This window comes from Drosophila montana, unplaced genomic scaffold, assembly GCF_035044405.1.
Source record: "Drosophila montana isolate Dmon_TW-CO22-7 unplaced genomic scaffold, ASM3504440v1 contig_1_1, whole genome shotgun sequence".
Taxonomy (NCBI): domain Eukaryota; kingdom Metazoa; phylum Arthropoda; class Insecta; order Diptera; family Drosophilidae; genus Drosophila; species Drosophila montana.
Window position 1 is genome coordinate 1,777,500 of NW_026996920.1, and position 25,404 is coordinate 1,802,903.

At 38.6% G+C, this 25,404-nt stretch overlaps 1 protein-coding gene across 3 annotated transcripts in view; it reads right to left on the reverse strand.

The window, feature by feature from the left end:
- Positions 1 to 25,404, reverse strand: part of mtgo (miles to go) — a 60,225-nt gene that overhangs the window by 7,519 nt on the left and 27,302 nt on the right. The window contains exons 3-4 of one of the 3 annotated variants that reach the window (XM_064679363.1): positions 16,000 to 17,018; positions 2,077 to 2,249 (exon numbers count right to left, since the gene is read on the reverse strand). In XM_064679363.1, the coding sequence (XP_064535433.1) occupies positions 2,077 to 2,249; positions 16,000 to 16,900 (1,074 nt within the window). In that variant the 5' untranslated portion in view covers positions 16,901 to 17,018. Of the gene's footprint in view, positions 1 to 2,076; positions 2,250 to 2,496; positions 2,540 to 15,999; positions 17,019 to 25,404 lie in introns of those variants that run through there. The other 2 variants (XM_064679364.1, XM_064679362.1) reach the window with 2 other exon arrangements.

Here is a 25,404-nt window from a genome sequence, read left to right on the forward strand (position 1 = left end):
TTAGTACCCTACACAATGCCAGTGGGTGACTGGTGCCGAGTGCAGCCCAGGGCAGTTAAGTATATATGTATAATATATAGGTATGTGCGCATCTATGCTGTGCCCGCAATGCTCACTGAAGGCGTAGTTAGATGAACACTGAACCTTATCGTAATAAGATTGCCAGCAGCATGCAGGACGGCAACACTTACGACAGGAATAAGATGTAATAAAAAGACTCCCTCTGCCTAAAATTGGGCTGTAAATAACATGTTCACGCATACACACATACATACGTATGAGTGAGTCGTTTAACAGTTGCACAGTGGTTCGGGCGAAGTCATAGAAAATATCAAAAATTCGAGTTGTTTGGGGCTTATTTATACTCATTCACAAGTGTAAAGAGTAAATTGATTTTGTGGAATGCTCATATACCCGAACTAAATATTAAAGTATACAATTTTTCATTCATGAGGTAATATTTGTTTAAGTCTTTCGCTCCCACAGTTTTAAAATCTAGAGTTAGCTATCTTAGCAGGAAAATGTCTAGATGCTCTTCAAAAAACGTTCAATGCCCATTTCCGCCCTATGTATATCTTCCTCAGTTTCAGAGCTAGAGTCGCCAAATATTGAACCAAGACTGCTCTAGGTTTTATGAAAGATCAATCCAAAAAGATATTATCTGCTCCGCAAAATAGGTAAAACTTTTACCCAGCAACTAATGCAATTCGCTCTTTTAGGAATCTTAACTATGTAAAGCGACGGTAAATATTGCAATGATTAAGCTAATTCTAAACTGTTTCTGTTTTTACTGTATTTAAGGAAGGCCTGCTTCTGTCTTTATCGCATCATTTGGCACTTGCTATTTTCAATCATAATTTGTACGTATATTTAAGTTATTGTAGCAATTGTTTGCCGACACGACACTGCAAATTAACAGATGGCTGGGTTTAGCCCGTTGTCTGGTTCCAGGAAAACCTCAGCTGAATCTGGTTTGCTCGACAGAAACTTTAGGCACGTAATATTTTATATACACTCTGCTTACACAGCAGTATATACATAGTATATACATTAGCTATATACTATGGAAGCTAGCTTTGGGTTAGGCCCAAACGACAAGTCGAGTCAACCTCAGACAGATCATTTGGCCTAAAATTGTATAGCAGTTGGACAATAAACATTGAATTATTAGTAATATTTATTAGAGTGGAAAGGGTATAGATATCGCATCCCGTAAGCATTTGTGTGTTAGTACGACAATCCGAAACTGAGTGCAGGGTAGCTCCTAGTCCCCATTTACGTACATCTCACTCGTACTTGGTTTATTTAAACTATTTTTATTTAACTTGAAAATATAATATGCACTGCCAATTGTTGTTGCGGCAGATTTTTAATTGCTGTTGACGATCGTCGCTCAATAAACTATAAATTTTATTAGTTTTATATTACGTTGCTGGTAGCTAGGAAAGCGTGACTGTCTGACTGGCTGCTGGCCAACTCACAAGTAAGAGCAGCTAGCTAACATTTATAAAGATGCTTCTTTTTATCCTGAAATGTAAGGGGCAAAAGCATGTCAGCAAGAGTTCGAGCAGCTTAGGAGTTCTGGCCATCGTGGGATCGGAGATTTGAGCTATGTGTCGCATAGGTAATGGAAATTTGTCTGATTGTGTATTAAATACATTTCATTTGCTTTTTTCTCTATGAAAACCACTTTCCCAATGTTAATTTCTCTTGTCAGTTTCGCATATTATGATTTCTTTTTTTGGAATTTCACCCGCAACTGTGAAAAATTGGCGAAAATTGGTTGAATTTTTTGGGAATATTCATTTTGGGAATATTCATACTTGCCAAAAAATCCAACGGGATGGTAAATGGAGGACAAAACTACTAAATACCTGCCTAATGATTATGTGACGACAACCAATTAAAACTTAAAGCCTTGAGGTGGATGGGCTTGCCTGTATGTAGGGTCGATAATATGTTTCGTGGTCGAAAATGTCTGCATTAATATGGAGGTTACAATTAACCTTTGAGTAAGTATACAATAAATTGAGTGATTGTGCCATGCAGTTTTGTAATTCGAAAAATGTTACTTACAAATGGCGCTGCATGCAGATGACCCTGTGCGGTATGCAACTGCTGGTACTGCTGCGGTGGCAGCACAACATGGGTCAGTGTCCCATTCTCATTTACATATGGTGGCACCTGCACCGGCATCGTCATCGTCGGCGGCTGTCGGTTGTGGGACACCATTTGAACGGCCGTTGGACCTGCAAACACACGAGAACAGAAGAGTAAGGTTTAGTACACAGTGAAATGATGTTATTGTTATGAATAAATTATCCTAGGGGTGCCAAAAGTGATATCCCCTTGCAGACATTTGACAAATGGACGATCACACCTCAGCCAACAGCTGTGAAGTAAAGTAGATCCGTGTTAGGAATATTGTTTATCCAACAACTCGATGAGAACATGAAATAGTAGTTATTTTGCGGCTGCCGGCTATTAGATACATACCTTGGTCCGACCCGGCTGACTCTGACATATGTATGCGATGTTGTCCAAACAAATAGAAGGAGCTATTAAAAGATTCATCAAGATAGCAAGAACTAGGCGGGAGGACCGACTATGGCATACACTGACCCTAGTTTCTTTCAATACATGGCTGTTAAAAAGCTTGGCAATAAAAATTTGCACAGCTATAACTCGGTAACCTTCTTTTATATAATTTTGTTCACACTTTACGAGAGTTGTGCTCAAAATATTTTTAGAAGCAACAAGTTTTGCATTATAGCACAATTTCTGACCGATCCATTCCGCCTTTTAAATATGTTATTTCTGCAGCACAGACCCGAATCTAAGTTAAATGAATAAAATTTTAATACTCTCCGCAAGGGCAAAACAAGACAAGACTAAGTTTCATTCGAGCCTAATTCAGGCAGTAGTTGTTTTACTATGGACATATATGTATATGCACACAAGAATGGGGGAACATAAATATTCGTAAAGCTGGGGCGGGACCCAATCAGCCGTAAAAAGTAGCCCCGCATAGCCAGCCGTTCTTTGGCTGTGGCTCCATTCCACGTACTCTCCACTTAGGTGTAAAAATGTCAGTTTAGTGCGTTGATGCGTACCGTTGCAAAGTAGAATTGATGATAGTTGATAACAACAACAGCTGAAAGTGCAATCCATTTAATAGGCAGGGGAAGTCTGAGTGTGCCCGGTGTAATTTACATGCATCACGGAATGAAGCAAGCTAGAAAACAGTGCTCGGGAATGGACGACTATAAGATACCCTTACGCTTCATTTAGTACATAATATGGTAACTGGTTAATATAGTACACAATAAATTCTATGTGTTGGGCCCGACATTTATGATATTTTCATTGTTATACCTTTACCAATATTTTTTTTTTTAATTTTAATTTTAATAACATAAAAGAATAAAATTTGTATATTGTAACTTCTAATAGATTGCAATATAATGTACCCATCATTAAAAGGGTAAAGGGTATATAAACAAGAAAGATATGCCATTTTTCGTACATCGAAGATATAATACCCTTGCAGGCATCTGCATTGTGTTTTAATACAAACATCTTATTACAGAACAATTATTGTTATTGGAGCTATATGGTATAATACTTGGATTCTGACAGGATACATGTGAGAAGAAACGCTTGGTCAAAATGTCTTCAAAACAATCTCATCTCGATTCCAAATATATATACTATATGGACCAGCTCGGTCGAATATGCCTCCTCCTATGCGTTACACATATCGTGATAAGATTATAATACCCTCTGCAAGGGTATAAATACCGACTAGACAGCTCCGGCGGGTTGCAAAGTGTTAAGAGGCAGCACACAGTTAAACGTCGAGGCCTGCGGATTGGGGAGTTCTGTGCGGGTGTAGACAGGGTGGGGCTTAACATTTGGCCAGCAGACAGTAAAATACTTGCAAGGCGAATGCGTCAGAGTGGCGGCTATTTGTACTTAAACTTAAACTTAATTAATGCTAAACAGCTTAGGAGCGCAAAAACTACCTAGCAAAGGTTGGTACTCTTAGCTCGATTCCTTGCTTCGCAAGCAAATTATACGACGTTATGAATTTAGGTAAGTAGAACTCATTTTTGGCACATGGACATCTTTGAATCATCTTTTAATTTTAATTGCATTCAAAATTGTATTTTCTTCCCAGCCTTTACACGTACCGAACACATGTCCGGGTTGTTCTTTCGTTCCAGCACAGCTCTCGTTACATCGAGAACAAATATTTTAGGATTTATTGTACAAACAAAACCGCAAATTGTTGTTGATTTGGCAAATTTTGCGGCGAAGAAATTGTGGGCTATATATTGGGTAAATATTCGTTTGAGTTTTACGAGCTTGTAATGTAAAAAACGCAAATATTATTTTAAGACATTCCGATTTAAACAAATAGTTTTCCAAGTGCAGCAACACTCTTTAATGAGGACGAGCGCACTTTACCCCAAGCAAGAAGAGTGAAAATAACACCTAAGTGCGGGATATAAGCATGACTGGATTCTGTAGCTGACATTCCTTACATTCCCCACATTCACTAGCCATATACACCTGTTGCAACAATTTACACAACCTTGGTACAAACTATATCCTTGCGGAGGCTATTACAATAGTTCCTCGAAATGTGAAAACATGCATGTATAATATGTTTATTTCTCGACGAGGACAACGTGCTTAGTTTATTTTTAGTTGTTTGTATGCAAACTAATTTGATGCTGCTTTGAAGAATTCCGATTCAGATTAATGTCTTTCTGACTTGTAGATTTCTTATAGTTAAATAGCGAAATAGAATATTGAGGGTCTCTTTTTATAGTTAGGTATTTAAGTTTATCGCAAATCTGTTATATTGATGCCAAGATATTCTTAATGACAGGCAATATTGTTACCCAACCGGATAAACATGAACCGGACGTACCTTAACCTGCAGTTCCAACCCCCGATGAGTCGACACAATTATAATTCGTGTAACAGCGAATGTTTTGGAATCATTTTTTGAACATTTGCATTTAAGTAGTAGCTAAAGGGGTACTTTAAGGTTTGGGGGAAATTATGCATATGCATGACTGTAAACACGTGTGTTGCAATGCTTCCAATCGACGACTGCTAATTGCGTCAAAACGCGTCATGAGTTAGACACGCTTAAATAAACAATTGGCGTAAAACGACGCTATGAGTCATTCCTAAGCCGCTGCACAACTGGCAAAAAATGCAAATAAGTAAGCAATGCGTTAGGCTCAAACAAACTGCAACTGCAACGTATAAAAATTAGTCTTTTCACGGGAATTAAATTAATGAATGCGGCTCAAACGATTTTAATTATCGATACATACTATAAAAGCTAATTGAGAGAACAACAAATACAATTCACTTTTAAAAATTTTGGCTCCATCAAAACATTTTCAATTGTTTAGGGTATCAATAAGAAACGAGCATCGAGAACCTCCATCGGTCGGTCACGCTATTAGAAAATTGTGTATTCTAATTAGGCTTTTAGCACTTAATTTTTATAATTTGATACATTGAATAATTAGGAAGACACTCGTTTTTGTTGACCATTTAATAGATAAATTAACACATCTGACATATATACATATATATATATATATATATATATATATATATATATATATATATACATCCTCACCTACATTTAACCAATTACCAAACGAAGCTCGCGCTTTTTAGACCTTCTCACATATGAAAAAATGAATTCTCCGTAGACTCATTAACCGAAAAAACTTAAAGTAATAGCTTATACACAAAACACAATCGTAGCAGCAAAACCGATTATTCCAATTAATGGCTGAAATCAGTATTAATATATAAGTTTCCTCCAACTCAACTATGCAGGAATTTAGACCTGACTGATACAGGGTCGGTCAAGCGATAAAAAAACATAATGAGAAAGCACGGCTATCTTTGGCACACCGAAGATTTACTTTTGCCAATTTAAATTGATGGATTGCCTATCACACAAGACAAAGACAATATAAATAAGAATTAAAAAATAAATCGGTACTCTCGCGCTCTCCAACTTAAAGTTTGAGGAGCGAAAAGTCAGACTAGAAATTTTGGATGGCATTCAAATGTTTTTATATTGTCTTTGCATAAAGCAATCCTCAGTCTTACCTTAACTCATCTAGAAGACACTCTTGAACTTGAATTCGAACTCGAATAAGACATGGTGCTCATATCTAGAGTAGTCTGAGGTCATAAACACCTAGGACATGTCGGTGTTTAATTCATGGGTCAAACGCATTCAAGGTGACTTGAAGAGTTACCATTTACCATGCTCATTCGGACATGTTTTCAGGCCTGATCATTCAACTGAACGTATGCTTATAATATAAATGCATACGTGCACTTATGAACATATAGCCAATAACTTCCGCCTTTTTTAACCGCTCTGGATGGAATTTTTTTTAGTAGATCTTATAGAGCCATAAAATATGTGTATTTCACAAAAAGATGACATCCTTAATTGATTTAGAGGCATGTGGAGAAGTGATATCGAGAAGCTACATGTTTAATTAAGTGACTCTAGCTATTAAAACATAACTTGCTAATTTAGATTTCAATCGATTTTATGCAAATGGGGCAAGTTATCGATGATTTGAAATAAATAATCATCTGCGAACTTAATCGACTCGGCTCTTAATGCTCAGCAAGAATAGCGAGACGAATCCTTCTGCCTGTTAAAACATTTGCACAGAACCATTTTTATTACTATTCTTACCCATTTTCAATGGGTTAAGGGCATACAAATAAACAAGAAAGAAGGCTACCTTAGGATAAAAGTCTTAAAGCTAAAAGGCTCATTTAACCTTGCGTTCAGATGTGGACGCATTTAAATGTCATAATTGAACACTGAGTAATCGCTTTATGGGCGAAACTGAGCTGCATATTTGGTGTATCTAGCTCTAACTCTTAAATCAATGCGATAAGCCAGACGGACAGAAAACTGGACACGACTCAATTGACTTGTAATTATGACTTCTAATAACTGTATTATGTATTCAATGTATCTGGAGTCGGAGACAGAACACAGCTTTATTTCATCCTTTTCGAGTATTTGTGAAAAAAAAAGACTCATTGCATGTAAGCTGATTGTCGATCTGACGTCTGAAAATAAATGGGCACTGCCTACCAAGGCTGTCAACTTTAATGCCGGCGATTACTCGATGAAATTTTCACTTGGCTAGAGAGCAACAAATGCCAAAATACTCGAAGGAGCTGTCACTGTTTAAATTGCAGTTACCATTTTGATATTTTTTGGGCAGTATGCTTGAGAAGTGACATCATCATCTCGACTGGGACGTGTGGTTCTCTCCACACCCATGATCAGAACAAGATATGGCCTCACCCTGACCTCGTTAAGTTGCCGCATTTGCGAGTGCCCATAAAAAGTTGGAAGATTCGGAGGCAACACTGGCAGGCGTCTGCTTGCCAAGTCCAAAGATGCGCGCTTGGGAAATGGGATTGAGAAATCCCATCCCCACGATTGCATAACTGCAAAAAGTTGAACGCTTGTCCGTCTGACCTTGTCCGTGCACCACCGGGCCTTCGCACTGGGAAGGTAAAAGCAGTGGGAGGGACGTGGCTCAGGCTAGCCTGCAGAAATACCATTCCGAATTGCATTCAAAAGTTTTGCCAGCAACCACTAATTGAAAGCGGAGTCGAGTCTGTCACTTGCACTTACACTTGAGGATACTTGGCGTACGAGTATATTCAGTCATTGTTTAGTTTCGCTTACCTGTAACAAGAAAGAAAAATAGTTTAGAATAAAACAAAAAAACATTTTGAGTAGGGTGAATATGTGTTGAAATCGATATCTATAGATTTTTAGTCTTTGCCCGCCCAATTGGGGCCAAACAATTTAGCACTTTATTTGCCGAGTATATATTCCAAGACTTAAATTAATTGGGACAATAAACTCTGCCTTTCTTTTTGAATGAAAAGTTTTCATACAACAATCCGATGGCAAATAAATTATATACTTGTTCAAGGCAAATTTATTAGGAAACTTTAAAAACTAGCTTGCACATATCCAGGCGGTCAATTCGACAAGCAGCAGGATTCAGCAAGTCTCCCAACTAAGGATGTATACACTTTATGATGGCATCGGACAGACCAAACTATAAACTTTATGTGAAGTTAGTGCACGATTAGCCTTTTTGAAAATTTAGTTTGCAAGTGAAAAATTGAAGGAAAACTTAGCTGCATAACATAACAAAACATAAATAAACATAGTCAAGATTCAAATAATTAAAATTAAAAAAAATCTTGACAAAGTATAATTCTTAGCTATAAATTTCGGTTTTTTGGGATCTAAAATATAAAAATATCGGTTTCATCAAACGCGGTCTTAAACTTAAGCTTGCTACATGGAACACATACATAATATGTTACCAAATCATAAAACCTAATTGAGTTGCCTTAAAAAATTGTATGAATATTATATTTCATAAGATGGCAAAGATATTTTTATAACTCTAATCGAAGGTCCTTGCAATTTACAAAAGGATCGTTTTAAAATTTAAAATATATAGTCCACTATATTATATGCAGAATGAGTTTATCATTTGTTTCGATATCTCTTCCTATTTTCATAATATCGATAAATATCGATTTTGAAACAAAGTTTTTTAGGTAAAACTCGGAAAATATTTCTCCATAATCCTAGAGTTTTAAAAGGCTAAAGCTAGCTATGCAATTTTGGAACATAAACATCGAAGATATAAATAAAATCATTACTACTACATAAAGTAGTTAGTATGTATATATTTTATGTTATAACAAGGTTAATTCTACCCTTGATATATATATAATTTAGTTTATCCTGATTGAAGCCGTAAGAGATACGAGGCTGACATTTTTACTGAAGTTTCCTTTTGGGTCGAAAGAAAGCACCAACTTGGGCTTTGGCAAATTCGACCTTTAAGTGAAGGAACAACCAAGAGCCATATAATTGTCCTTTGTATAGCGACGCCATGAGCCTATGTGTCTGAGCGTCGGACTAACAAGCAAGAGGTCGCAGGTTCAATTCCAGCAGCATTTGACACTTTCAATATTTGTCTATTCTATCTGTTTTTATTCACAATAAAATAAGGTAAATATTAAGTTATAAAGACAGATTAGGTTTTTGAGCGTCGGACTAACAAACAAGAGGTCGCCGGTTCAACTCCAGCAGAATTTTACATTTTCAATATTTGTTTATTCTATTTAATTTTATTCACAATTAAATAAGAAAAACATTAATATTAAATAATAAAGACAGATAAAGTTATGGAAAATGAATGACAGTTAACAATTATAGCCAACTTTTTGTTTATTTTTGAATTGTTTTGTCAACTACAAAGCTACTAAATGCATGCTCTGGCAGTTGTTTGAGCACGAGTTTAAGTTCCAGAGAAAGACAGAAAATGTGTATTTGAAATAAATTTCTTTTGTGTGCATAAGGCAAGACAATTAATATGAATAACGAGAGCAGAACTTCATTTTCAGCTAGCGTTTGTAAAGAAGGCGGACGGGCGAGGAATGATAAATATGTGGTCAATGTGTGCCCTAAAAAAGTTTTGTATATTTTTGAAAAATTCCAGTATCAATTGAATTTTCTACATTATTCACTTGACCCCGACGAAGACGGGTAATTTCCTAATAATATGTAACATACAAACAGCAAAACTTGTCGTAGCTTGGAGTTTAATTATTACTTTGTTAAGTGGAAAATTGATAGGGGTGCGCGTAAGGGGCGTGGCAACCCATTGCATAGATGCGTGGGGAAAAGTTTACCGGCCTAACCTCGCATGAACAAAGTCATATCGGGAAATGCTAGCTTCCAGTGTACAATTTTTGCCATTTTTAATGGGTACATTGTACGAAAAAGACGACGAAAAAATCCCAACAAGGCAAACATCAGCAGCGAAGGGGCAAAACGATAAAGTTTAAAAGGATCAAATCGAGCACACATATCCACATATCAGGAACAGCAGCCTGGGAAAGCAGAGCTACATATGAATAGCACTTAGCTTGTAAGGCTGAAGTAGGAGATGGACTGTCTGCATCCGTGTGTGTGTGTGAGAGAGAGATACGTATATAGAGAGAGAGCGAGTGAGAGAGAGATGAAAGATGGTATAGTTACAATTTTAATGCACGTTGCATGTGTGCCCCGTTCGTCATCCCTTCACCATCCTTCGCCCCGTTTATCTTAAGTAAGTTCTGTTGTTTGATGCCAATTTTTTGCATTGCTCCTCTTTTTTTGTCGGTTGTTGAACCCGTTGGGCGCTTGGGCCATAAGTGGCCCTGGCCAAGCAGCAGCAGTAACAGCAGCAGTGACAACAACAACAACAACAACAGCAACAACAACAATGGGAAAAACGACAATGACAAGAGTAACAGAAAATAAATGAAAACTGCGCTGAGCTGACGCTGCCATTCCGGCTGCGATTTTTTCACCAGAGTCAAGAAAAATACGACGAAATAAATAAAATGCGTTCAAAAGACACATAAAATATGTTCAAATAATAAGCACACGCACACACACACACATACATACTTACATATATTTTAGCTACTGGGCGCCATTTTTGTATATGTATCTTGAGATTTATGTTTGCATAATTTTAATGTTGTCAACTATTATTGTTTAATTTCCAAGTTTGTAGACTATTTTATGGATGTCCTCTGGTCTAGACACGCTGCTGCGCCCCTTGCGAACCCAACACATTTGCGTCTATCATTAAAAGGCAATTAAAGTGTATTCGTAACACGTGAAACCCGGCCAAAATGTCAGCCAGAGACTTCAAGAGCCGCCGCTCGAGACGGTTCGCGTCTTTTGCAACTATTCGCAAGGTCACGTCCAACAAAGAGAATCACCTGTGAGTCTGCGCGATTCTAAACTGAGCCTGTTGCTAGCAAATAGAAGACGAACGTAAAAACGTATTGCGGACGAAATACGCTTAAAAGCCAGCGTGTAATTGAGGTGAGACTAAGCCCACGAGAAATAATTGGTGAGACGTGTCCAAAACATGGCGATAAAATAAAGAATTCGTCTGTAATTTGAACTTTTGAAATGTGCCAAAAATCTCTTCTGTCGATAGTCGATCTTCTTTGACTGCTGTTCTCGAGCCAAGTTTCTAGGCTGCGGATTGGTATTGATTGATAATTTGAACTCAATAATAACTTTTTCATCGATTAATAATAATAAATAATAACTTTTCTGTATGAGTTCTTTCTCTCCTCCTAAACTGCTTTGATTAAACTTGTCGACTGTGTTTGATTGCAATCGGGTTGAAGGGAATTTTTAAAATATATTAGTACGATTTTTCGTATATCATAAAACATAAGCACAATATCTTCCAATAGCCCCTATCACTACCAATAAAACAGTTCTTAAAAATTTAAAAAAACATGAAGCACAAATTCTGTTTGCTGTATTTCAATAGGGTAAGCGTAACAACAGGTTAATGGCATAACAGCTACACAATATAAACATATTATCTTGTCAAACTAAGCAAATTTATATAACATCATATCTAATTGAAAAAACGCCCGTACATTGTTCTAGCTCAGTACCATATATGTTATGGGCTATACGGGGCTTTGAATTGGAAAATCGAAAAAAAATTACTGAGCAAGTTTTTTTTTAAACGGTTATAACTTGGTTATAGACTATAGACTTCAATACCTCTTCATGATTCTTTGGAATCTTTGAAGGTTAAATTACGCAAAAATGACTTCAATTCTGTATTAACATATTCAACAAATTCAACTACAACCGTAGTTAAGAAGCACAAACTGAATACGACTTTAAATCATTGTAACTAACCGTCAAATTGCACAAAACCAATATACCTTTTTCATGTTGTGAATGTATTTTACCTTAGAATAACTTTTTTTTTTTGTTTTTTGTTTTTGTTATTCATGAGCCACAATGAACCAAAAACAAAGTGTTCAGCCTTACCGCATTTTGGCTGTTGTACGGGGCAATGTGGCCAAGGGCGGCTAATGCTCCGTCAGTCATACCAGATACCAGAACATTCATTCAGTTCAACGACAATGAGAGATACAAAGCGTTCAAAGTATCTACACATATATATATATATATGTACTAGCATACATATGTACATACGTTCAGAAGTAGGTAAGTGCAGCGTTGGACTCTTAAAGAACTCGTTTGAGGACTGCCGATGACATTTTCGCGCTTTAAAAACCCTCATAAATTTTAGTTTAAGAAACTTGTTTGCTCCGAGAGCAGATCATATGCAAATTACCACAATAGTCAACCATGACTCAGAGACAAGCAATAGACTTTTAAGTGAAAGATAGACAAAAAAAAATTGTACGAGTGCTTGCCTAAGTGTATTTGAAATAACAAATTAATTAGTGTACACTGGGGTACAATGGTCAGGGTTCGAAATGTCAGGTCGGTTAAGGGCAGGTTGCGTTATGCCGTTCAGATGTAACTAAGTATGTGGGCACTTTTTATTACAGTAATATGTGACAACAATATGTCGCAAAAGCTATTTAATAAACAACGATAAACGAATATTTGCGACATGTTAAAAATATGGATAAGTACGCTTTTTGAGCCTGACAAAAATTTATTTAAATAAAAAGCTTTTTCTTTCTAATTTTCAATAACTCCCCCCATTTCCCATCGATAAATGCCTTTTTCGTGAGCATATCTCGCAGAGCTAGGACAACAATTTTGGTCACATGATTCATACATATATATAGGATAAGATAGGGTATAAGGATTTAGTGATTTATTTTGGATTTATTGTCCGATCCTTAACGTATACAGGCCGAAGTGCAAGTTCTACCGGAGTTTATTTGGATTTTAAGGGGAGCCGAGCACATAATTTAACACTAATACTATTGAAAATGAGTAAAGCAAGAGTATATAATGCATTTGGGTAAATGCTTAAGCAACAGAAGCTATCTCCGACCACACAGAGTACTTATAAATTTGGTTTTGTCTGTCAATATATTCACAGCCAGTGAACCAAAAGTAAATGTAATCTTCTTAAATATGCATTAGTTGGTCGCATTTGATGAAAATGTCAAGTAAGATATGTCATTTAACCAGCAGTTTATTATCTGTATGTCCCAGTTATGGAACAAAGGAAATAATTGACATTAGACAAGCAGAAGTAGTTTTCGTATGTGGCTAAATTTCTCAACCCACACACATTTGACACTGCATTAGACATTTGACAGTGCATTAGACGGCATATAGAGTATATTTTGTACACGAAATGTGCTGAGAATTAATGCTGCCTCTCGTTGCCTCGTTGTTGTCGCAGCTCGGGGCTTGGGCTTGCATTCCTCCTCTTTTCACTTTTCGTCAATCCGCCCCATCAGGCCACAATTAGCTGCTGGCGAGCAATTTGTCATTTGGCTTTGACAGCCTGTCGTCTCTGGATGTTGTCATTAGCATTGCAGAAGTTTGCATCACGAAACGCGCAGCTGGCATAATCTTTAAGACCAACTTGCATCGCACTCGAAAGCGGAGCCGGCTTGTTCAAACTAAGTGAACATATGCGTGCTCTAGTCGAGAGCGCCCGACTAGGAGACAAACTTTCGAGTTTCATTAAATACATACACACACAAAAACGAACATAAATACTCAAATACACGCATCAAAATGTGGGTAACTTTTGAACATTTGTGTTATGATGTTTTGAAAAAGAAAATAGTTTTTCTGACAAAAAGTGACTTCTTTGCCGATCGTTTCTATGACAGTTATACGTAAATAAATATACTTTGTGGAGTTGGACTCATATTTTTCAATGCAAAACACATTCCATACCCTGTGCAAGGGTATAAACCTATTTTTAGGTGTTGAATTATATCGCACTATTGCATTTTCGATGCCACAAAAATTGTTGCCTGCAAGCTGTGACTACTTTTGCCCACTTAAAGGTTCAAAGTTCCAACTTTTGCTCACTTTTCACCCAGAAAGACGGCTTAGTTACATTTTATACTTTCTAGCTCGTACGGTACTGGCTGTGCCTTAACAAACTAATATATATATAAATATATATAAACATAGAATTCACTTCTTTTACAATCAGTTTTCCCAACTATTTTTATATATTTTGTGTACATATTATTTAGACGCTTAAAAGCCCAAGTTCCTACAACCTACGTATTGTCGACTGTTTTCCTTATAGATTGCGCATTTTTTTGGGATTTAAAATAAAAAGAAAGAAACTTGTTGATAAGCACGCAAGCAATGCCAACTTAATTCGGAAGCCTCAAATGGAATAGCGCTTGGTTTACAAAAACAAAAAAAAAATGTTCCTCAATTTCGCACTCGCGTCGTCGTTTTGGGGAAGTGGGTCACAAAAGCATGCTCAGCATTCTTATAATTATAACATGCTCTGAATCCATATCAATATAGCCCCGTCGCCGTCGGTAGACCGCCCCGGGAGCAAATTCCATTAGAAGCCCAACACGCACTTAGTGCCATTTCCTCTGCAAGTTTATTCGATTAACTACAATCAGAGCAGGGCTGGTGGGAGTGAAAAGTCATTGTCGGAGCAGGAACAGCGTCTCCTTTGTTTGGTAAGCTGACTCCGTGTCGAGGGGTTGCTGGGGCAAAATCACGTAATTGTAAATTATGAGCAGGAATGGAGAAATATGTTAAAGGTGCTGTCGCCGCTTTCAACTCCAGCCAGATGCAATTAACACTTGCCACGTGTGTTGCCGGGAACTTAACTTAATTTGTCAATTTGAAATTAATATCACACCAGCTAGCTGTTCGACTTTAGTTTCGCATTGGAAATACATAAGAGAAGCTCAGCTCTCTCTTGATAATAGTCGAAGATTCAATATTTGATGGGTTGACTAGACCAATTAGTGTTAATGACACTCATTAATTAGAAAATGTTTCTGAGTTGCATTAAATCGGATTTAATTCAATTCAATTTGCTCCTCTCTCCCAACTCCAAACAGGCGGTTGACAGATGAGTTAATATCTATTTGAGTTTTTGCTTTATTCCGAATCATTCGATTGTGGCTAGCAAAAATGGAAGCTTGACCTGATACTAATTTGGGCTTAGCCCGAGTCCCAGTTCTAGTTAAACAACTTTGGCCTAACGTACTATTAATGTGGGTGTTGATAAAAGCTGTTGTTGTCGAACAGAAGTCGAAATGCGAGTGTGGTTTCTACAGAGATACGCCAATTATCTACATCCATATGTTTTTATATAGTATATGCGTACAGGGCGGTTTGGTTATGATAAAATACTTTTAGTATTTATGTGACTTGTCATTATTTGATGTTTCAATAGTAAATTGCAAATTTGGGTGAGATTCTACTAAAGTACGGGGTTAACGCGTTTCTCTATCCCATGTTACATTAGCTCCCTTCGAGCCTGATTTGATAAGTTCAAAGAACATATGGATTTCGATCAATGTATTTCCCTTCATCAGTTGAGCGATTTCTCATGTTAAAATTGTATCTTCTAGTAAATATTATTATTATTTTTCTAATTTGCAAGGGCACCCTATTTCTGCTAGATTATTTCTCTCGAGTGCGCAACAACATTTTTTTGCGCGGGCGTATGTTGTCACGCCCCGGGCCAGTTTCTACAGTTACTATAGTTTTCTTTCTTCTCTGGCAAACGCCAATGTAATCTTTGGAATTAAATTCACTAAGCTATGCCATGATAGCCAATTAGCTGTTGAAAAGAACTCAAATTATGAAGATAATTTTCCATCAATATCTGGCACACATCTGCAAAGGCAAAGACCGAAAGCTTGTGCACCCAAAGAGTTGGGAGCGAAGTTGCGAGCGTCATCTCGAAGTCATAGAATGTGAAGTTAAACACAGCCAGCCGGGGCTTAAGAAAGTTTCTCATGGCAAAGTGAGATGCCTGACGGCTGCCAAAGTGGCGCTTGTGCAGGGATTATGATGGCTGTAATTAGCAGCCAACAGTCGGAGGGGAATTCGATGGGATAACTCACCATATTCCGCCGAGATGGCGCACATGGGCTGGTGATGATGCTGATGCGCGTGCGGATGGTGTGGATGCTGTGGACAGATACCCTCGTGCGGGTGCGGTGCAATGTAGTATTCCGATGGAAAGAAATCGCCCGGGTACTGAATATATAGCGGCCCAGGAGGCAGCGAGGCTGCAACTGGCGGTCCGATGCCATTGGTGCCATTACTTGCGCCATTTCCCTGGCCGCCGCCGCCGCCAACTCCGCTGTTGCTCGACACGCTGCTCACGCTGCTGGCCGAGGAGTCCCCAGAGCTGCCGTTGGGCGAGATGCCGCCGTGTCCGTTCTCGTGGGGCTGTGGCTGGGGCTGCTGCTCGTGCGCCGCCGACGGGCTCGGCCCATGGTGCATGCCATTGTTGGACGGCGGCGGCGGCGGTGGCTGCAGCATATGATGGTGGTGCTGCATGGCCGCCAGCAAAGCCAGCTGCTGCTGCGGATGGTGCAGCGCACAGACTGGCGGCACTATCTGGGCACCCTGAGGCGGTGTCGCCGTTTGCTGCAGCAGTGGCGGCGACGATGGCAGCGAACAGTTGCTGGAACTGCCGTCCGCGGCGGCGTGCTGCTGCTGCTGCTGCTGCAACTGCAACTGCGATGGCGCTGCCAGCAGCGGTGCCGGCTGCGAAAGTAGCTGCGGTGCTGGGAGCGGTGTATTTTGCACCATGACGATGTTGCCGGCTGGCGAGGCGGCCTTCGAGTTGGAACTGCTATTCAGACTCGTCGTGGACGATGTTGAGGAAGAGCATCTGCCCGCATTGTGGCTTCCGCCGGTGACGTGGCTGTTATTGTTGCTGTTGCTGGTGCCAATGCTGCTGCTGGCTGTAAGGTTACGGCTACTTTGTTGTTCGGTAACATTAAGTCGCACCATGCTAGGAGCCTCAGGATATGCAAGCGCTGCTCTGTCCTTTCCTGGTTTTTGTCGATTTAGCAGTTGCTTAGAACATGTTTATCGCACTGGTCTCTACAATGCTAGTTAGTTAGTTTATCTGCAATAAAACATTGAAAGAAGACGGCAAAGGGGTTGGGCTTCAATTAATAACTAGATCCAAAGCTCCATTAGGCTTTACTTGATAGTCAACCGGACTTGTTTGCGTTTGCTGCTCCTGTTCGGGTCGTTATTGGGATCGAGCTGTGGACAGTGAGTCCGTAATCTCCAATTAAATAGATCAAACGTCTTCAACCAACTTGTTACAAGTTTAGTTGGACTTTTACTATTTTGGCATTGGGACGGGGGATGGGCTGATGATCTATGACATAAAGCTGAATAGTTTCAAATTATCGCTATACTGTTCTAGCCTATGGTAATTCTGTTCTTTTATTCGAGTTCTTTTTATTATTTTGATCAGCATATTGAGATCTTATATTACATATGAAACAAGAGTTCCATTTATAAACACATATTATTTGTTTTCCAACAACGATCGAATGCATATATACGATATATTGGAAGTAAGAAGATCGAATTTATAAAATTTATAAAAAGTTTCATTGCCTAAGTCTAAAACCTCTTAAATGTCTGAAAAGACATTTACAAAATACTTTTTAATCTTTCTTATTCCAAATTTAATTGTTTACTAACCGATTTTGTATCTATAAGATTTTATAAGATTTATTTTCAAAATTAAAGATCATAAAATAATGATTTGTTTTTTCTCCTCTCAACTTGAAAATTATTTCCAAACCTATGTCCACTTGCTCAAAGCAGTAGAGATAGATTGAAACATTTTCACGATCGGAAAATGGGTGGAAGAGTGATATTTATAATTCAAAGATAAAAACTAGGCCCGGGCAAGGCTGGGTAATACTCATAGGTTATAATTCAACTTTGAAGGTATAGAAATAAAGCGTATTTTAATCGGTTTGATTGGATTCACGGCTTCACGCCATTGGCTTTCCCTTGGATTCCCCTTAGCACCCACTTAATACTCATCCTCTTTTCGTCTGTAACGAAATATGATGCCTTTGTTTTTACGGTGGCAACTAAAGCCACTAGTCTTTTAGGTTTTTGTATTTTTTTTTTATTTAGCTGTTAATGCAGCTTTTATTTAATGGGCTTCTTTTGTCTTTTCGTCCGTTTTACGTGCCCCGTCGTTGCATTTATCGCACCTTCCACGCTGGCTGCCAGTTTTTGACAAAGGTGTTGGTCATTGGGTATTGTATATCCAGTTATAGAGTTCATTGAGCCATCCCCTAATGCATTTATTTTGAAAACATTGACAAGAGTAGCTTTAAGGGCTGGCGTTTCAAGTGAAATCCTAGAACACCTCTAAATGGGCTAATGTTTGAGATGTTGGTTGGCATCATTCACTATCCCACAGGTCGCATGTTTAATCCTATCTAATTGATATAGTGCAGCAGGCGGCAGGCAGCAGGCAGCAACGTCAACCGTACCCGAATCTGAGACAAAAAACAATGGGCGAGTCTGCTTCCACCTGTCTCAATATGTGCTCTTGCGACTGTCTCAAGTGCTTCACACCTACTCACGTCCCAGACAATAGCAACACGCACCGTCAGCAATGACGCCAACGTCGTTGACGATGCCACGCGGAAATTTACGCAGCTTAGTAATTGCCTTCTTTTTTTCTATTAAATGTCAGACAGTGTCTGGGAATACATACGTTGAGAGACTCGCTTAGACCCTGCGCATTTGTGTCAGAAGTGTCTAGACCGGCTTTTAAGTGGGAGCGTAAGCGACCAAATGAGGGGATTGTCCCGGCGGGCCTCTTGCCGGCAAAGTATTTGCGACACCTTCAGCGCCTTGATAAGTCCACTTGTTTTAACCTCAGCGGCTGCTTCCGTATAATCAAAAATCAGTATCGATTCAGTGTCTGGCATTGTGGCAAATCTTAAGACTTGAGGACTGACTGATAATCCGATTACGAGAATGCGCAAAGGAAATTAATCTGGTAAGCACTGATATAAAATATGCATTTGGCTTTTGTAAAGGACCCTTAGAGAGGATATCATCAATTATTCAAAGTGCGAAAGGTGCGACGCTTTGAAGGAGCCATCTCTTTTAAGCCCAATTGACGACACATTAAAGTTAACTGCGAATCGAGTCCCTAAATATCTCAGGAATGTGGTCGCTTCGGACCAAATACTGGAATAACAAAGTATCGGAAATGGTAGAAATATGCGAGAAGAATATTGATGCTGTGTTTGAGCAATATATAGTGAGACACAGAAACAGGTAAGCGAACAAAGCTTGAAAAATAACAATGTCCCTTTTTAATCTAATCTTTCTAATCTGACAGTTACATGATATAGTGCTCGGATCCAACCAATACCGACATATTAACTGCCTGCAGCAGAAAGGTTTTATCCGAGTTTTCTCTAGCGCAAATTGAACTTTCGGGCAACAAATCTGAAACTTTCACCTTGGGTGGATTTTTCTAACACATGTTTCCACAGAATTTGTAAGATACTTATTGTCAATCCTAACCACAGTTTTTAAGAACCTCATCTTACATCGTAAAAGAAAACTTTGCTGGGAAAATAGACTTCCTTTCGTGCTGATAACCGATCGATCCAATGGTATTTTATACATTTGCATGTGAATAAGCAGCAAAGAATTTGTAATTTCGATTTGGCATGCATTTGACAAACGATCAAGCTGCATTTCACTTTGTTTTATTGGAATACACTTGCGTTGTTTTTAGCGGACTTTTCTATTTGCCAGCCCAGAAGAAAAGGCGAGCGCTTATTGCATTCTTTTGTGTTGTTTTCTTCGATACCTTGGCTTTAAAAACCCAATTTTGAGTAGTGGCCACAAACGGTAGGCGCAACAGTGAGGCATCAACCGCAATTGCAGCAACAACAGAGGCAATTTTCTAACGGCAATTTCTAACATTTACCTAGTTACCGTTAATAGACATGTTGGCCAAGTTAGTGAGAGCCGGCGACCAAGACATGAATAGGTACTGACTAAAGCGATGAGAAAAGAGGCGGTTAGAGAGCGGCAAGTGCCACACAGTCAATGGCGTTCACTTCGCAGCTTTCTTTGCGCTCCGCTCGAGCACATCAGTTCCGACGACGACGACGACGGCGACGATGACGACAAGCGAAGTATCTGGAAGTTGCAAGCATGCCACGTCTGCGGCTGTGAGCGTTGTATAGGTGTGCACCTCTTTGTTGGCTGTCATTGTGCCCGTTTTACTTGGCCACGCTCGTAGCCAGAAGGGGGGGCCAGCTCGCAGCCAGATTCAAGGCGCAATGTGTGGTTATTCCGCTACGTCGAAATGGTTTTTGGGTTGATCTCCCCGCCACCTGGCACCTGCCACCCGATGTACTCTTGCCACTGATCAATAATTTGTGGTTTCACACTGGCAACGAGATAAGTAGTCATTCAGTCAGTCAGTTAAATGCAACATGTTGCAACATTTACCAATCAAGTTAATTGCATAAGAAACCACCGGCAAGTTTCAATATGCGCCTGCGATTTTGGTTGTTGTTGCTGCTGCATATTTCACTGGCTGAGATTTTGGAAAATCACAATTTTCTATATATATACCACATTACACAGCCGCAATCGCGACATCTTCGTAGTACATTTTCCACACTATTTAACCACCCGATCGCTGACAAAAAGAAGCTCAGGCCAAATAGCCGCATGAGAGCAACTTATGCAAATAAAATGGGATTTGGCATTTCTGGTTATTGTTCACTTTTTCTTCCATGCTCGAAAATTTTCAATTTGCAGTCGGCTGTCGGCAGTCGCCAGTCGGTTGCATAATACATAACAATGCAAAAACCTCAGTGGCTAATTACAGCGGTTGCATAAACAATCCAACAACTGTTGTACGTACATAAATACATTTGTCTGCAAATGAACACATGCCTTCCAACAATGTGTTCAAGAGGGCATCTAAACTTCCAAGTTAGTTAAAGTAAACACAAGCATACAATGTGTAAAAGCCACAACTCCATATTAATCCTGGAATTTCATATATTACACCAAGTTCTATTCTATTCATTCTATTACTCCAAATGAGACGAATAACTATATATTATTTGAACATATTTTAGTATATTATCATTGCCAGCTAAGGCTACACAAGGTTGTGCTCAGATTTAGCTGCATGCCTTTTAATTAACAACTTAGTTCAATGAACAGAGAAGTCTTTTATATATCGCAGCTTCCGCACTTATGTATTTAAAGTACGCATGTTTATTATGAACACTTAGACCTGATAACGGCTTCTTTCAGAGAACACTTTAACTCGTTATTACAAGAGTTGATAAGCATTCCCACTCTTGTTATCTCTAACATGAACACAACAAAAGTGCTTGAGTCGGGAGTACTACTTGACTAAAAAGTCAGACTTCAAACTTTACTTAATACATTTTTACAAATTTTCGGAGAATGACAAAAAGCTGAAAAATGACTTTGGCCAAATATCGATACTTATCGAATTTATGATAATGAGAGCTGATATTGAAAACAATGAAGATCGTATGATATACGATAATATATGTATATAGATCAAGTTTTAGGTGCTAGTTTTAGAGTTTACTAAAACAATTTGTGCCTATACAGATGGAATTTCAATGGGTAAAGGGCACAGAAATAATTTATATTTTGATTGCAAATATAGAAGTTATTTACGAATTGAAATTAAACACATTGAACGAAACATACTGTACTATATAACAATTTAATGTAAATGAAAATGGATAAAACAAACTTAACTATGTATATTCAACCGGAAGTAGCTTATAACAAACTTTGACATGTACATCCTTTAGATCACATTTCATGTCAAGGCCCAATTATTGAAGTATTATGTGCTGTGATTGTTGTGCATTTCAATTGACCTAACGCCTAGACTCCGGTTTCTTATCTACGCAAGCCTGTTGGCTGTCAAAGTTTACAATTGGTCAGGAAAACTAATGTGTCGACACGCCGAATGGCAAATAATAAATCTGGAATGGCGTATATCCAAGCGAATATCCAAGCCATTGTTGTCTTCGTAGAAATTTGCAATTTCATACATTTTAATGCTGAAAGCTGGAATTGCGGCTTGCCACCCCTTTGTCTTGCCACATGTGCGCGTGCCAAGGAAACTCTAGTAACGATATAAATTATGGAATTTTTTTTAAGTTTGGCGAGAACAGCGACAGCCAGCGGATACGAAAGCTATGCCACAGTGTCGAGGCCATAAAATCTAAAATGTAATTTGATTGTTGTCGACAATAAAAACTTATCTCATAAATGTTGCAATTATGCTGAAGCCAGGCAAGGAATAAAAGGTTGACGGTGTGAATAGAAGAATACAAATGCAATAGAGGTAACTACAAAATGGTTATTTTCAGAAGTCCAAACATACTAGAAATCAGATCACAACCAACATCTCTTTAAATTGTACAGGGTATTGTAAGCATCTGTATCGTATGAGTATCATTTAAAGATGAAGATTAATAATTATATTCAGGCGACACTTCCTCATAATTACATCTTGTATGTGATTTTTTCTCTTGTAGTTTTAATGATGAGCAACATTGTAAAATCTGGACACGCAATCCGAATAAATGCGACATTAGGAGTGCGTGATGTTTGTATTAATATGAGAACCTCAATTGGATATTATATGGCCAAAATACATGCATGTATGAGATAATCTAAACTAACTATATTAAACTGTTCGTTGTGCCTGGCTCCTGTTCGAGGAATAGACTTATATGTAAAAGCAATGAAGCTGATTGTTTTACAATAGTTACTTTGTGTGATTGCAAAAGCTACCTAAGACAAGGTTGGGAAATATCTTCCATATAAAAATATAAATGGCATGAAGCAGTTGCTCGATAATGTTTTTGACTTCATATTCTTTATCTAAAAATCGATATTACAATTTATTAAATATCCAACGGACTGGATGGAAAATGGGTATATTTTATTTTTCGTTCAATATTTATAACTTATTTTCAAAAATTGATTGAAGCCACAGTTTATGTGTAAAAACGACTCCTTTTACTGGAAATTTATGTATTTTATTTTCCCATTGGCGGCGGCGGAAAAGTGTTGCTAAAATGAAAGGAAAACGCTTTGGCCGCGCAATTCCTTCTAGATTATCATATGTGTTTTGTAATATATCGTTAAAATCAAACTTAAGATTGCGAATCGGGCTGGTCCGAAGAAATGTTGCTAACGGTTCATATTTTTTTAAGCCCATTCGCTTGGGATGCTTTAATGGCGGCGCCTTTGGTCACACACACACACATGCACACTCAGATATCAGCATATAAGTATGTGTATTTGTGTTGTCGGCTTGACAACAGTAAAAAAGAACGGAACTGCTGCCTCGGTTGCTTGCCATTTTGTCCTGCCTAACGCACGATGCCCGCCCTTTCCCCTCAGTAAAATGAGCTTGGGCCAAGTCGGTGCCAGAACGGACATTCCAACAACAATGACTAAAAATTTCGGTAGCTGTTGCCAAGAAAAAAATGCCAGCAGCATCGAAGGCTGGAGCGGAAGAGATTTGACAGCATACGCAACATGGGCGAAAAATGAGTGCCGACCAAGGCAATGGAGGCGCATCATCGGGCGCACATGTCGTATGAGTGACGAGACGAGGCAGTCAAAGCGAGGGGCCGGACTCAGCAGTCAGCAGTCACCAGTCGGCGGCATAAACGCCCCGAACAGATTTCATAGTTTTTATCGATTTAAGTGGATTCGGCCTAACATGCAAACAGACAGATTCTGTATGTATCCACACACACACACACACATGGAACTATGGGACTAACATACTCGTAAAGAGGAACGAACAGCCCTGATTTTTGGCAAGCGTCGTGGTGCAAATGAATAAGTAAAAAGCAGGCAGGAGAAGCCAGCTTCGAATCATCGCAACATTTTCTGTGCGGATCAGATCAGATGACCGTATTAACTCTAACTTAACCTTATTCGCTCGTTGAATGGACAAATAAAATCCCTGAAGAGATCAAGAAAATATATATATATATATATGTATATAGAAGAGTGTAGTCTCTTCTTTGTGTGAGGACTGGTTGCATCTATCTCTGTCTAAATCTTGGCAAGCGCCACACACATACACATGCACAAATGAGAGAAGGAGAAATTAGCTTGAGTCGGAATGACGAAGTTGCGACAACAGAAATCAAAACTCAAAGTTCTATGTATAGAGAGTTAAGCTTGCCTTATGCATTACTTAACTTTCCAGAACATGCAAAGAGGAAGTCTAACCCCCCCCCTCCCCTCCTCCACCCAATCATTGCCCTTGTCGCATGTTAGGCCGCAGTCGCTTAGTAAATGCGCAATAATTATGCCAGATCTTGATCGGGGCTCCACGAGTAGAAAAAACAAGAATGCTCTTGTCAAGAGTCGCCGACTATCAGATACCCTGTACCCCGCTCTGAATCTAAGAATCTATAATAAAGAATAGTGAAACTTATGGGTTATGTACATATGAATGTGGTTGAATGCAACCAGTTTTATAAAGCACTCGGCATATTGGGCTATTGCTTAAGAATCGTATCACAGTTCATATATCAAATTAGTACGTACGATGCGGCTCCCGATTTCAGCTCGAAAACGGCGAGAGGCTAGATTTCGGCAACCTTTGGTGGTGAACATGGCCAATTACCTTATCTTCAATTGCTTCGAGTTATATCGCATTTATACGTATAGAAAGCCAGAAAGTTTTTGTGTGGAAACAATCAAATTTTGTTTTCCCTTCGAAAATTAAGTTTAATAACATTTTGTGTTTGCTGTAATTGCACAATAATTGTATACTCTGTTCCCAAACTGGACGGGAGTATATTCATTTCAGTTCAGCAACTTGAAATTTGGAAAATATCAACGTCACGGTAAGTGTGCTTTACCTCCCCTGAATTAAATCTATCATTGTTATAACCTAGACTACCGATGACGTCATCAATATACTTATCAAGAAAAACTATTTGGAAGGCAAGCCGAACAAAGTAAATGCTGTTAAGATTTCGAAAGGCAATATACTTCTCAGGACTTTCTCCAAAGTACTATGCAAATATATGTAACCACATGCAAAAAAACGAAAAGTTATTGGAACTGAGAACTTTTCTTACAACGTCCATCGTCAAGGCAGATCCCTCCAATAGGAGCTACATATATGATTATTCGATGTTGATATGCGATTGATCTAAAATATCTAATGGGTATTTTTTCCCTGACTGATAGCGCGTGACAGTAATAAATCCTGCATAAAAATAAAACTAATTTTTTCATAAATTATCAAATTTGTGATCTGTTAGTTAGTTTGGATTGCCAGACTTTTGAGAGCATAGACAAAATTGAATGGGGTTCATTTTACGAATTCGTCGCTTCTGTAGTAAGTGCTTTGCAGTCAGCGTCCATTAAAAATAGCTGATTGCTCCTGA